Source organism: Salvelinus fontinalis, chromosome 34, assembly GCF_029448725.1.
Source record: "Salvelinus fontinalis isolate EN_2023a chromosome 34, ASM2944872v1, whole genome shotgun sequence".
In the NCBI taxonomy this organism is placed as follows: Eukaryota; Metazoa; Chordata; class Actinopteri; order Salmoniformes; family Salmonidae; genus Salvelinus; species Salvelinus fontinalis.
This window is the reverse complement of record NC_074698.1, coordinates 3,371,755-3,386,733: the sequence shown is the minus strand read 5'-3', so window position 1 is coordinate 3,386,733 and position 14,979 is coordinate 3,371,755. Positions and strand designations below refer to the sequence as shown.

At 40.3% G+C, this 14,979-nt stretch overlaps 1 protein-coding gene across 4 annotated transcripts in view; it reads right to left on the bottom strand.

Annotated features, from left to right (window-relative positions):
* The window catches only part of LOC129832870 (corticotropin-releasing factor receptor 1-like), a 182,499-nt gene that overhangs the window by 13,442 nt on the left and 154,078 nt on the right, over positions 1-14,979 (bottom strand). For all 4 annotated transcript variants that reach the window (XM_055896947.1, XM_055896949.1, XM_055896948.1 and 1 more), the window contains exons 8-11: positions 6,934-7,087; positions 6,755-6,815; positions 2,898-2,970; positions 1,513-1,598 (exon numbers count right to left, since the gene is read on the bottom strand). In XM_055896947.1, the coding sequence (XP_055752922.1) occupies positions 1,513-1,598; positions 2,898-2,970; positions 6,755-6,815; positions 6,934-7,087 (374 nt within the window). The remainder of the gene's footprint in view (positions 1-1,512; positions 1,599-2,897; positions 2,971-6,754; positions 6,816-6,933; positions 7,088-14,979) is intronic.

The window sequence follows — 14,979 nt, the reverse complement described above, 5'->3', positions numbered from 1 at the left end:
ACCGATTGAATTGTATTTTTTGGTCATTAATCAGAAAATTAGACAAATGTAATAATTAAAATATTGTCATTGCATAAGTATTCGCCCCCTTTGTTTAGGCAAGCCTAAATAAGCTCAGAAGTAAAATTTGTCTTAACAAATAATATAGTAAGTTATATGGACTAATAGGGGTTGACATGATTTTTTATGACTACCCCTTCCTCTGTCCCCCATACATACAGCATCTGTAATGTCCCTCAGTCAAGTATTACATTTCAAGCACATATTCAACTACAAAGACCAGGGAGCTTTTCAAAAGCCTCATAAAGAAGGGCAATGATTGGTAGATGGGTAACACTAACAAATCAGACATTGAATATGTCTTTAAGCATGGTCAAGTTAATAACTATGCTGTGGATGACGCATTAAACTTCCCAGTACTTCTGCACTGAGGTGCAGGACAGGAAGGAAACTGCTTAAGGATGTCACTATGAGGCCATTGGTGATGTTAAAACATCTACAGAGTTCAATGGCTGTGATGGGAGAAAACTACAACATTGTAGGGACTCCACAATAATGACCTACATGACAGAGTGAAAAGAAGAATTCAAATATATAAAACATGCATATGTATGCAACAAGGCACAAAAGTCCTAAAAAAAAAATGAATTAACGAAACACGGCTAAGGAATACACTTTTCGCCTAAATGCAAAGCCTTATGTTTGCAGATAATCCAACACAGCACATTACTGAATAACTGCCTCCTTATTTTCAAGCATGGGGGTGGCTGCATCACGGTATGGGTGTGCTTGACATCGGCAAAGACTGGGATGGAGCTAAGCAAAAAAATCCAAGAGGAACACCTGCTTCAGTCTGCTTTACACCAGACACTGGGAGCGGAATTCACCTTTCAGCAGTACAGGAACCTACAATACAAAGCCACATCTACACTAGAGTTGCTTACCAGGAAGACAGTGAATGTTCCTGAGTGGGCAAGTTACAGTTTTGACTTAAATCTGCTTAAGAACCTATGCCAAGACTTTAAAATTGCTGTCTAGCCATGATCCCCAACACCTTGACAGCGTTTGAAGAATTTTGAAAATAATAAATGGGCAAATATTGTACAATACAGGTGTGCAACGCTCTTAGGCTGGGTTTCCGTACAGCACTTATCAGCTAGATATCAGCTGATGTAAGAAGGGCTATATAAATACATATATACATTTGATTTGTGAGACTTACCCAAGAAGACTGTAATCGCTGTAATCGCTGCTAAAGGTGTTTCTAACATGTATTGACTCAGGGGGGTAAATACTTATCTAAACAAGGTATATTAGTATTTTATTGTTATAAATTTAAAAAAAAAATATTCCACTTTAACATGTAGATAGTCTAGATAGTTGACAAAAAATAACAATTAAATACATGTTAATCCCACTTTATAACACAATAAAATGGGAAGCACTACCTATGGGGGCCTGTTCAAAAGTAATGCACTGTAAAGGGAATTTGGGGTTCTGGTCCTGGCTCACCTGTACTGTATTGTCTCTGAGGTGGTGGAGGCTCTCAGCTTGGTCATGAGGATTCTCACAATGTTGAAGAGGAATATAAAGTTGATCTGAAAACAGAGAGAAAATAAGAATTTAGAATTGGTCAGAATTGAAATTAATCAGTTGTGAGAGAGAAACATTTAATAAAACAATATTTGTCTGTGCTGGAAATAACTGTATTGGGCTTTAAGTGATGCTAGGAGACCGGTGCCAAATAAAGTCTATGTAAAAACTTTTTTGCAATCTCTGCATTTTTACTGAGTGGTATAGATTATAAATCTGTTAAATCTGCATGGGAAAGACAAACACTTGCTGTCAAAAGCTGTCATCAAGGCAAAGGGTGGCTACTGTGAAGAATCTCAAATCCATTTTATTTTGTTTAACACTTTTTTGGTTACTACATGATTCCGTATGTGTTAATTCATAGATTTGATGTCTTCACTATTATTCTACAATGTAGAAAATAGTTAAAATAAAGAAAAATCATGTAATGAGTAGCTGTGTCCAAAATTTGGACCGTGCTACTTTTATGTGCAATAAATGCTGCACCTCAAACAGAATTCTCCAACATAATTCTGAGCAAACTAATAAATATAAAATGAAAACCATCTGCCAAAACAACGAGTAAAGGTCTTAGGATGATTGACAACAGTTTGAAGGGAAAATCAATCAAATCCATTTTTTACATTAAAATATAGCCTGCTAGTTGTATGATATTTTAAATCGTGTTCCAACGCTGTGTGCATATCTGATGAGTTATGTAGGGATGAGAAATGAGAAAATAGCTCACATATTTAAACTTGCTTAAGGACATATGTGTTAAGATTGTTTTAGCTCAGCGTAACTCTTACAGTTTAAGCATGCTGCAAATCATAGACTATTCATACATATTCCTCATACGTCATATTCATTCCAAATGACCTGGTCAGTTCTGCGTATGTGTAGTAGGTGTCACGTCGTTCAAATAGCTTCACATGATGATATTACAGCATGTGCGTGAGTGTGTACGTTGGAAGGCTGCGCTAGAAAGTTCACACACCATCGAATGTTAATGACCTTTCTACTGTTTGTTTTGAAGCAATTACTTGGCCTCAACACAATTTTTGCTTGAGTGAACAGTAATGTTAATTTGGCGGTTTTCCTACCTGCACGGTGCCGTAAATACAAACACAGAGGGAAAGTGTAAAGGGGAAGAGCCTGGTCATGGATGTAGGAAAACTTGACCAGGACAAGGCTAGAACACTATGTCTATAAATGTCTATACAAGGAGGAGAAATATGGAGAAATGTGAAAAGGATTGTGTAACATATCAGCTGATCTAAGAAGGGCTATATAAATACATTTGATTTGATTTAACACTGTTTTACCAGCAACACCAGGATCATTGGGCCCTGGTAGATGTAATCTGTGTACACTCCTGCCTTCTTCCCAAACCAGCACCTGCAATTTAGAACACAGAGAATTGAGACAATCATACTGGCCGAAGTCAGAAGGTCAACCAATCACATTTATTCAATGACAAAGCAGACTGCGGGACCTTTGCCAACATTTTTTTTTTATTGTTGACAAAAACGAGCATGAGCCACGGCCAATCACATTAATTGATATCAGAGGTGGGTGTGAGGACATAGCCTATCAAAGCCAGTACTGGCAGAGACCAAGAGAGGCCTTTGTAAAGTACCGCACTCCTGTCTAGCAACAGAAAACACCAAAAAACAAAGAATTTTGCTGTAAAAACAAAGGGAGGAAAAAGGAAAAATGGACGCTCTCCAAGGGGATGAGATGCTCCAGATTCACTCATTCTACAAGACTCAATTCATTGGAGTGACTTATTAATTTGTTCTGTCTTCACATTGTTGGCGTCAGGGAGAGGGAGAGGGAGCGAGAGAGAGAAGGAAAGAGCAGAAGGCTTAGGGAGAACTGTGTCTAGATAGAAGTTTGTTTTCGTCCCGCTGAGCATTATGAAAAACAAGCTAACAGGTTTAGGAGGGTGGATATCACGGCAACCCTTGTGTAAGCGAGACACTCCGATGTGATGCAGTGGAAACTGTCAGATTCCTGTTGTGTTTGATAATGAAATACACCCCCGGACAGAACACTAGTCTGTCGCAGGGCCTTACCCATAGAAGCGGGAAGTAGGGTGGGGGTGCTGCAATTTTTTTCTTCGACTGGAAGGAGGGGTACGTTTTTTACCCATGCTGCAGACTGTTAGACTGGTACGCTAATGCAGGACTATTAAAGGCCCAGTGCACTATTTTTCAAAATAAACATGTTTTCCCTTTTTTCATATTTATCAGGGGGTGCTGCAGCACCCTCAGCACCCCCACTTCCCACGGCTATGGCCGCTAAATCTCCTTAACCTGTTGGGGATGGGGGCGCTGTTTAGACTATTTATGCTAATGTGGCTAATTTTTTAAACGGCTTCCCACAAAATCCTTGATCGTACAATATGCATATTATTATTATTATTGGATAGAAAACAGTCTATAGTTTCTATAGGAGTTGAAATTTTGTCTCTAAGTGGAACAGAGCCCATTCTACAGCAATTTCCCTGACATGGAGTCAGACTTGAGAAATGTTGGCCACTTTTCTGAAGTCAGTTAAAAGGGCACTGTCGTTGCTATGACTATACGGACACTTCTTACGTCTTCCCCTGGATGCCTTTACGTGATGACGATTCCAACGGGCTCGATTGCGCGTTCACAGGCCCTACAAATGAAAAAACTCTGAAGCTAGTCATTCTTTGGGAGCTGCGTAACGCGCGTGGAAGACACCGACCCTCTCCTGTTCCAAGCGTTAGTTTAGCCTGTTATATTTCTCCGGTCATCTTTTCACTCGTTATAGGAGTTACAAACATCATAAAGTAGTTAATTTAAAGCGTTTTATAGCAATTTATATCCGTTTAGTGCGATTTTGGGACATTTATTTTTGCAACGATGTGAAAAGTTGGGCACGCTTTTCAGTTCATCCCGAACGTAGTTGACATTTCCACATGGCAAGAGGACAGCTTTCCACCAAAAGACGATTTCTCCCAAGAAAGGATCCTTTGCCCAAGATACTGATGGAAGAACAGCTCAAGGTAGGACATTTTTATTATGATAAATCGTGTTTCTGTCGAAACATTTTAGTGGCTTAGGACGCCATGTTTTTTGACGTAGCTTCGCTTGGCGCAAACTGTATTGAAAAGTAAGGATAAATTAAAAAATGTAATAACGCAATTGTATTAAGAATTAAATTGTCTATCAATCCCTGTCCACCCTATATTTTTTAGTCCCGTTTATGAGTATTTATGTATAAGAGTAGATCACTGTCTAAGTGGCGCAAGGACATTTTCTGACCAGCTGAGCTACATTTCACATTGTCTAACCATGATTTTGGTGGCTAAATATAAACATTTTCGATCAAACTGTATATGCATGTTGTAATGTGATGTTACAGGAGTGTCATCGGAAGAATTCTGAGAAGGTTAGTGAAAAAATTAATATCTTTTGGCGATGTTGACTTTTATCGCTCACTTTGGCTAGAATCAATGCTGGGCTGCTAATTGCTATGTGCTAAGCTAATATAACGATTTATTGTGTTTTCGCTGTAAGACACTTAGAAAATCTGAAATATTGTCTGTATTCACAGGATCTGTGTCTTTCGATTCGTGTATGCTGTGTATTTTTACGAAATGTTTGATGATTAGTAGTTAGGTAAACACGTTGCTCATTGTAATTATTCTAGTCCATTTGTGATGGTGGGTGCAATTGTAAACTATGCCATATACCTGAAATATGCACTTTTTTCTAACAAAACCTATCCCATACCATAAATATGTTATCAGACTGTCATCTAATGAGTTTTTTTGTTGGTTAGGGGCTATAAATATCTTAGTTTAGCCGAATTGGTGATGGCTACTGGTGTTGGTGGACAAATAAAAGATGGTGGATTATGCTAATGTGTTTTTAGGTAATAGATGTACATCTTTACATATTGTGTCTTCCCTGTAAAACATTTTAAAAATCGGAAATGTTGACTGGATTCATAAGATCTGTGTCTTTCATTAGCTGTATTGGACTTTAATGTGTGAAAGTTAAATATTTAAAAAAAATATTTTTTTTGAATTTCGCGGCACTGGTTTTTCAGTGGGGGGGGGGGGGGGTGTGCCGCTAGCGCCACGCTGATCCTAGACAGGTTAATGCTGAGTGCAAAGCAGAGACGCCTCAGGTCCCCTCTTTAAAGTCTTTGGTATGATTCAGCTGATGATCAAACTCCCGACCTTCCAATCTAAGGGTGGACACTAACCACAAGGCCACCGAGTTATGATGAAGTGCCTTGCTATAAAATAAGCATTTAAATCAGAGTTATATCTGACAGCGGAGAGCTTTTGACTGCCCAGTGATAACTGATTGCAGGTGCGTATCTTTTGAGCTCAACAAATGATTTATCTTATCTGATGTGTCATCAATGGGATCTTCACACACTAATGCTCTAATGACAGTATTTCTCATCATAAAACATATCTATAGTACATTTCTAAGGCCTCATCAATGGATCATTACTGCCCTAATGGTATAACCGACACATTCATCTATTATTTATTGGGCACGCTAGGTCACTCTCAGATTAGCGTTCACATTGGTAATGGGTATGGATTGGTCAATGGATCCCATATTCTGTAGCAGGATAGCGTTTTTCATCATGAATCTTGTTCTGGAGACAGCTCTGCAGAGTGGTCTCTAACTGGCACAGCCACACAATCCCAAAATCGGGATTTTAAACCTAACCCTAACCTTAATCCTAACCTTAACCACACTGCTAGCCCGAATGCCTAACCCTAACCTTAAATTAAAACCAAAAAGGCAATTTTTGTTTTCATGAATTTTTACAATATAGCCAATTTTGACTTTGCAATTTCCCCTCAGATAGGCCAGCTGCAATGTTCTGCCACCTAGACAAGACTCACAACAATAAATGTCAACCTGCTATTCTGTATGCAGAGCAATTACAGGTTACAGGTTCACCAAGACTCCCTTGAAATGAAGATTAATTGATCGTTCAATGCAGAAAGTTAAGGAGATGATTGGGTGACATCCATCTCTCATCCACTACAAGTATCACTCTAATGGGTCTGAGGGGAGCTCGACACGGACAAGATTGTGGCCTGATTCCGAAGACAAATGAATTACACAGGGGTGCGAATAGAAATTCGAGAATGAGAAAGAAACATTTTTTTACTTACTTTTCGTTGTCGTAGTAAAGCTTGCCAATGGCCCATGCAATGATGATTGGAAGAGGGATACCTGTAAAACATCACACAGGGTCTCCGTTACAGTTGACGTACATTCTTATCGATCAGTCGAATGAATAGATCAACGCACATCCGTCTTTCCGTCGATGAACTAAGTGTAGGCTACTCACACCACCCGATGCAGATGAACATCCACTTGCGTAGCTTGTCCGTGGAGTAGGTGAGCACGATGGCTGTATGCAGGTAGCAGCCCTCCCCAAACATCCAGAAGAAGTTTGTCACGTGGAAGTAGTTATAGGCGGCCGTGACCAGCCGGCACCACAACTTTTATTAGAGAGGAAGGAAAGAATAACAAAAAAGATTCAGGTGAGTAAAAACACAGAAACGTGAAAGCAGTAAAGGTACCACTGGTTCCTTTCCTCACTCCTTAGTGGGTTATTGCTTATTGGAAAAAACGATCTGGCCTGCGTCTGAAATGATGCCCTGTAGGCCCTTGTCAAAAGTAGTGCACTATATAGGGGATGGGGTGCCGGATGCAGCCCCGGATGCAGCCCCGGTTCTTTATGGACATGTGATGAGATCGAGTAAGAGTAAGACTTATTGGGGAGAGCAGGGAGGGAAGGTTAACACAGGGCAGAGGTAGATGTGTGTGCATTGTTGTATATTGTTAGATATTACTGCACTGTCGGAGCAAGAAACACGAGCATTTCGCAAAAACGTCTGCTACATATGTGTATGCGACCAATTAAATTGGATTTGATTTGATTTAAGCTTGAATAGTCTTTGAAAATGGTGGAAAACATCTCCTACTACGTTCCCGTTAAAGTGAGATAAGAAAATGATGGTTAATATAGCTATTACGTGACCCATTTTAGTCTGATCAATATTGTAAGGCAAAATATTGTGGTTGTGTAACATTGTGATGTTGACCCATACATTTTCATAAAATATGACCCTACAGCATTTAATTATTCAAATTGACACAAACAGGAAATTATGTCTGATAATACATTTGTTGAAAGTAATGAGCATTACAAACCAAAAACATGGAGATAAGACAGATATTGGACACTTCTCATCAAGCGGTTAACTCCTTGAGGAGGGTGCGTTACTCCCACCGACAGGTAGAAAAAAGTAACGTTGTGGTATTTCTATTCTTGGTCTATTTAATTTCAACTAATTTACTACAGAAATGAAATTATAGTTGCTAACGGTAGAGGACCAGTACACGTTGTTTGTTATAAAATATGGTATCTCAAGCTCTATCGACCTCTGAGTAATTAGGGAAAAAATGAAAAGTGTTAGTTTTGTCCCTCTTCTCCCCTGTATATAGATGTCAATTCAACATCTATATTTCACGTCGGTTCAATGTAATTTCATTTGAAATGACGTGGAAACAACATTTCAGCCAGTGTGTGCCCAGTGAGTAGTCTCTCTAAAAAACATTCAACCTGCGAGTGAAACTCAACCGTGCGATCCTTATTTAACATATGCAGCTTGTTTGAGCATCTCTATCAGGCTCTGAGCAGTGACAAAAAGGACTCTTTGAATGTTTACAATTTGGAACTGGTTCTTAGGCAGATGTTTGGCAAACAAAGGTCACTGCAGTGGTTTAAGAAACGCAGATTTGACCCCCTGCGTTACTTGTTAGACTGCATCATAGCTCTCACTTCCCATGGCCTACGACAGTCTGAGTCATCCTATCCACTGTAGGATCCTACACTATACCTCTCAACAGATCCAAAGTCAATGTAGATGTGCTATCTTAATTTGATCACTCTTTTGCGCAGCAGAAAATGCTAATTGAAGTGTATTTGAGGATTCAAAATGGTTCTAAAGTTAGCAATTTCCACTTTGAAATGTAAAACTATTTGTCCTAAAGAAACATTTATCAACACATACAAAAATGTTCATGAATTAAAATCCACATCATAATTCACATTCTCTGCTGCTGCAGGATTATTTTCATGCTGTGAGAAACTGGTCAATTTAAGATAGTACACATCTGTATGCCACTTTTAACACTTCAATCTCCATCGTCTTTGACAAATAATGAGACCAGATCATTGAGAGTCACTTGGGAGTTACATTGGATTGAGAGAGTCAGAGAATGGCACTTGGGGGAGTCTGGACTAGGTGTTTACAGCTGGGAGATGAGACAGGAGATCTGTCAGTCTTTAATCTCTCTCTGAAGACGGATGAGAGACAACTCATTGGGCGATGATATCCGTTCGGAAGGAAGGGGGAGATGCTCCCATTTGGCGTTTGTTCAAAAGTAGCAAAGTCCATCTCTGAAGGCCTGTGATGAATGTATTGTCTAAGTGTTTAACCTGTCTAGGATGAGGGTGCCGCTAGCGGCACTCCCCCCCCACCCCCACTGAAAAGGCAGAGCCGCGAAATTCAAAAAAAATATATTTTTAAAAATATTTAACTTTCACACATTAAAAACCTCTACCGAGTACCTAACCCGGATTCGGGAGCACCCCCCCCCCCCCCCCCCCCACACTGATTAGCATCGTTAGCATAGCGTCACAATTAAATAGTAGCATCTAAATATCATTAAATCACAAGTCCAAGACACCCAATGAAAGACACAGATCTTGTGAATAAAGCCACCATTTCAGATTTTTTAAATGTTTTACAGGGAAGACACAATATGTAAATCTATTAGCTAAACACGTTAGCAAAAGACACCATTTTTTTACTCCAACAGTTTTTTCCTGCGTCAGTAGCTATCACTAATTCGACTAAATGAAAATATATATAGCCACTAACCAACAAACAAATTCATAAGATGACAGTCTGATAACATATTTATGGTATATCATAGTTTTTTTTTTTTAAATGTGCATTTTTCAGGTATAAATCACAGTTCTACATTGCAGCTGCAATCTGATATAGTGCTGATGCAGCCAGAACAATTACAGAGACCAACGTCATATAACTAATTACTTGTCTTAAAACATTTCAGAAAAAATACACAGCGTACAGATATTGAAAGCCCAACATCTGGTGAATCCAAACAATATTTCAGATTTATTAAATGTTTTATAGCGAAAACAAAATGTAGCGCTAAATTAGCATAGCCACGCCAGCCAGAACCAGCTGGGCGCGCCCGACCAGTTCACATGCACGACAGATATATGAAATAACATCGTAAATTGGGTCTTACTATTGCTGATCTTTCATCAGAATGTTGATAAAGGTGTCCTTAGTCCTGATGAGTCGTTCAATCCATTCACAATGGCAACTTTCCCTCTTCATTTAGCATAGGTACTGGTCGACTAGCACGGTTCTGTCCAAAGTTAAAAAACTCACAGAACGGAACACGGCAAAACTCCCGAAAAAATTCAAATAATCTGATTAAACTATATTGAAAAAACATACATTAAGATGATATGGTCACATGTATCAAACAAACTTCGAGACGGAGATAGTTTTCATCCGTAACGGCAGCATAACAAAAGACAATTGCACCTCTAAAACGCGCGTTTCAGAGAACCGGAAGTTGTCGGTCACGCTAAAGAAATAGGTCTTATTTCACGTCAGTACAAGATAAACAAAAAATTTCTCCTCTGACGTCTTCCTGACACCCAGAGGAAGACGAATGAAGTGTGTTTCGGGTCATAGGTGGCGTGACCATATATAGGCAGAGCGTTGAAGCGAGCATACACATCTTGCAATCTTCTTCTTGCTCAGGGAAAGTGCTGTCAAATGACTTGTGTTTCACTCAGAGACAAAATTGAAACGGTTTTAGAAACCATAGCTTGTTTTCTATCCAATGGTATTAATTATATGCATATAGTAACAGCAATAATTGAATAAGAGGCAGTTTAATCTGTAGAGGAAATTATGCTAATGCGAAAACAGCACCCCCTGTATTCTCAAGAAGTTAAAGTCCAATAAAGCTAATGAAAGACACAGATCTTGTGAATCCAGCCAACATGTCCGATTTTTTAAATGTTTTACAGGGAAGACACAATATGTAAAGATGTAAATCTATTACCTAAAAACACATTAGCATAATCCACCATATTTTATTTGTCCACCAACACCAGTAGCTATCACCAATTCGGCTAAACTAAGATATTTATAGCCCCTAACCAAGAAAAAAAATTAATCAGATGACAGTCTGATAACATATTTATGGTATGGGATAGGTTTTGTTGGAAAAATGTGCATATTTCAGGTAGATGGCATAGGTTACAATTGCACCCACCGTCACAAATGGACTAGAATAACTACATAGAGCAACGTGTTTACCTACTTACTAATCATCAAACATTTCGTAAAAATACACAGCATACACTAATCGAAAGACACAGATCCTGTGAATACAGACAATATTTCAGATTTTCTAAGTGTCTTACAGCGAAAACACAATAAATCGTTATATTAGCATAGCACATGTGCAAACATTACCCCAGCATTAATTCTAGCCAAAGTGAGCGATAACGTAAACATTGCCAAAATATATTATTTTTTCACTAACCTTCTCAGAATTCTTCAGATGACACCCCTGTAACATCACATTACAACATGCATATACAGTTTGTTCGAAAATGTGCATATTTAGCCACCAAAATCATGGTTAGACAATGGGGAAAGTAGCCCAGCTGGTGAGAAAATGTCCGTGCGCCATATTAGACAGTGATCTACTCGTATACATAAATACTCATAAACGTGACTAAAAAATATAGGGTGGACAGCGATTGATAGACAATTTAATTCTTAATACAATCGCGGAATTACATTTTTTAAATTATCCTTACTTTTCAATACAATTTGCGCCAAGCGAAGCTACGTCAAAAAACATGGCGTCCTAAGCCACTAACATTTTTCGACAGAAACACGATTTATCATAATAAAAATGTCCTACTTTGAGCTGTTCTTCCATCAGTATCTTGGGCAAAGGATCCTTTCTTGGGTCTAATCGTCTTTTGGTGGAAAGCTGTCCTCTTGCCATGTGGAAATGCCAACTGCGTTCAGCATGAACTGGAAGCGTGCCCAGCGATTCACAGCGTTTCAGAAATAAATGTCCCAAAATCGCACTAAACGGATATAAATTGCTATAAAACGCTTTAAATTAACTACCTTATGATGTTTTTAACTCCTATAACGAGTCTTAACATGACCGGAGAAAGATTACTCCCAACACTAATGCTTGGAACAGGTGCGGGTCGGTGTCCTCCAGGCGCATGACGCAGCTCCAAAAGAGTGACTAGCTACAGGGTTTTTTAATTTATAGTGCCTGTGATTGCGCAATCGACCCCATTCAAATCGTCATCACGTAAAGGCATCCAGGGGAAGACGTAAGCAGTGTCCGTATACTCATAGCAATAACAGTGGCCTTTTAACTGACTCCAGATCAGGGGCCAACATTTCTGAAATCTGACTCCATGTCAGGGAAATTGCTGTAGAATGGGTTCTGTTCCACTTAGAGACAAAATTTCAACTCCTATAGAAACTATAGACTGTTTTCTATCCAATAATAATATGCATATTGTACGATCAAGAATTTTGTAGGAAGCCGTTTCAAAAATTACACGATTACCATAATAGTGACAACAGCGCCCCTAGCCTCAACAGGTTAACTATAGTAAATTCGTGAAAATTCCCTAACAAATGTAAGACTAGAGGCTAAGACGAGAACTCCTTATTGTCATGCAGGTCGGGAGTGGTCTTGGGTCACAATCAAAATAAGGAGTTTTTCCAAATCAGGTGTTACTTATTTACCTCCTTTTCACGACAATAAGAACAAATATTTGAATTTAGCATTTGTTCAGGTAGTTATTCATATGGTACCTAGTGACAATAATATAGTAAGGAGATTGAGAGATCTTGACTCGCATTTTATCTTGCCTCCCCACTTACTTCAAGGACATACCAAAAGACTCCCTGACCTGGTACTACCCATCAAATCATCACACAGAAAATGGGACTCTACAGCCAGTAAGCTCAGTGTATTTGGGCTAAGATCCCAAGTTGCCCTTTCCAATTCCCTCTACTCTACCCCTTGTGTAGTCTAAAGGCACTTCAGAGCAGCTGTCAAATCAGGATTGCAGTTCATTCCATTTTTTCTTTTTGATCGGTGAGAGACTCTCAGTGTGATCAGTGAAGTGGGGCCGTGGTTGAGTGTGATAGCGTGATATCGTTACCGTCCTATTTTCGCAGGGTGAACCCAGTGTACCAAGGACGAGAAAAAAACACAAAAATGACAGCTTTCAAAAGTGAAAAATAACTCTCCTGAGGTTCGAGAGTTGCTTTTGACCTAGACAACTCCCCTTTTGAAAATAGGAAGAGAATCTTCTTTCGAGACCCGCATGTGTTTGACAACAGCTGATAATCAGGTGAGGGCATGCGCTGTACCAAAATGATTGAATGGCGGGAATCAACACAATTGCACATTAGCTGACGTGTTCTCAGTAGGATAAGCCTTGTATGCTGATGTTCGTTTTTTACTTCAACAGTACGCTGTAAATGGTATGTAGTACGATTACTACACAGTATGCAGTTACAGTCTCGCAAAATAGTATTATTGCATGCGGAACTGCTTTAACTCAGTGACATTTGTGGGTTTTCAAGTGTGAACTGCTCATTTAAAGTCCTGACACATCTCAATTGGGATTAGGTCTGGACTTTGACTAAGCCATTCCAAAACTTCCAATTTGTTGCTTTTTAACCATTTTCATGACTTGATTGTGTGTTTTTGATCATTGTCTTGCTGCAGACATAATGGGACCCATCACATCCAAAAGTTTGCCAAAAAGCACCTGAATGATCATCAAAAATGTTTTATGGACAGATTAGTCAAAGAAATTACTTTTTGGACGAGATGGGTCCCATTATGTCACGCCCTGGCCTTAGTATTCTTTGTTTTCTTTATTATTTTAGTTAGGTCAGGGTGTGACATGGGGAATGTTTGTGTTTTGTTGGTTTTGGGTGTTTTTATGGTAAAGGGGTGGTTGGGTATAGTATATGGGTTTGTGTGGAGTACATGTGTCTAGTGTTGTCTATGTATGTTTAGTTGTCTAGGAGAGTCTATGGTTACCTGAATGAGTTCCCAATTAGAGACAGCTGATTTCGGTTGTCTCTGATTGGGAGCCTTATTTAGGGTAGCCATAGGCTCTCATTGGTTGTGAGTAATTGTCTATGTCAGAACGTTTGTAGCCTGTGTGTGTAAGTGCACAACGTTATTTAGCTTCACGGTCGTTTGTTGTTTTGTTCATTTTGTTAAAGTGTTTCGTGTTTATTTTTCGTCATCTTTTAAAATAAAAGAAGATGGCTTACTTTCCAAATGCTGCGTTTTGGTCCATCAATCCTCCACACGATCGTGACAGAATTACTCACCATTATAGGACCAAGCGGCATGGAAAGCGGCAACAGGACCTACCTACACAGGATTCATGGACATGGGAGGAGATACTGGATGGTAAGGGGCCGTGGGCTCAACCGGGAGAATATCGCCTTCCTCGTGAAGAGCTGGAGGCAGCTAAAGCCGAGAGGAGGCGATATGAGGAGGCGATATGAGGAGGCAGCACGGAGACAAGGCTGGAAACCCGTGAGTACAACCCAAAAATTTCTTGGGGGGGGCCTTAAAGGGAGTGTGGCGAAGTCAGGTAGGAAACCTGCGCCTACTCCCTGTACTTACCGTGGAGAGCGAGAGTACGGGCAGACACCGTGTTACGCAGTAGAGCGCACGGTGTCTCCTGTACGCGTGCATAGCCCGGTTCGGTACATTTCAGCTCCACGTATCGGCCGGGCTAGACTGAGCGTTGAGCCGTATGTCATGAAGCCGGCCCAACGCATCTGGTCACCAGTGCGTCTCCTCGGGCCGGCGTACATGGCACCAGCCTTACGCATGGTGTCCCCGGTTCGCCTACATAGGCCGGTGCGGGTTATTCCACCTCCCCGCACTGGTCAGGCGACGGGGAGCATACAACCAGGTAAGGTTGGGCAGGCTCGGCGTTCAAGGGAGCCAGTACGCCTGCACGGTCCGGTATTTCCGGCGCCACCTCCCCGCCCCAATCCAGTACCACCAGTGCCTCCTCCACGCACTAGCTATATGGTGCGTGTCTCCAGCCCTTTACCACCAGTGTCTAAACCACGCACCAAGCCTCCTGTGTGTCCCCAGAGTCCTGTGCGTCCTGTTGCTGCTCCCCGCACTAGCCCTGAGATGCGTGTCCCCAGCCCGGTGCCACCAGTCCCGGCACCAC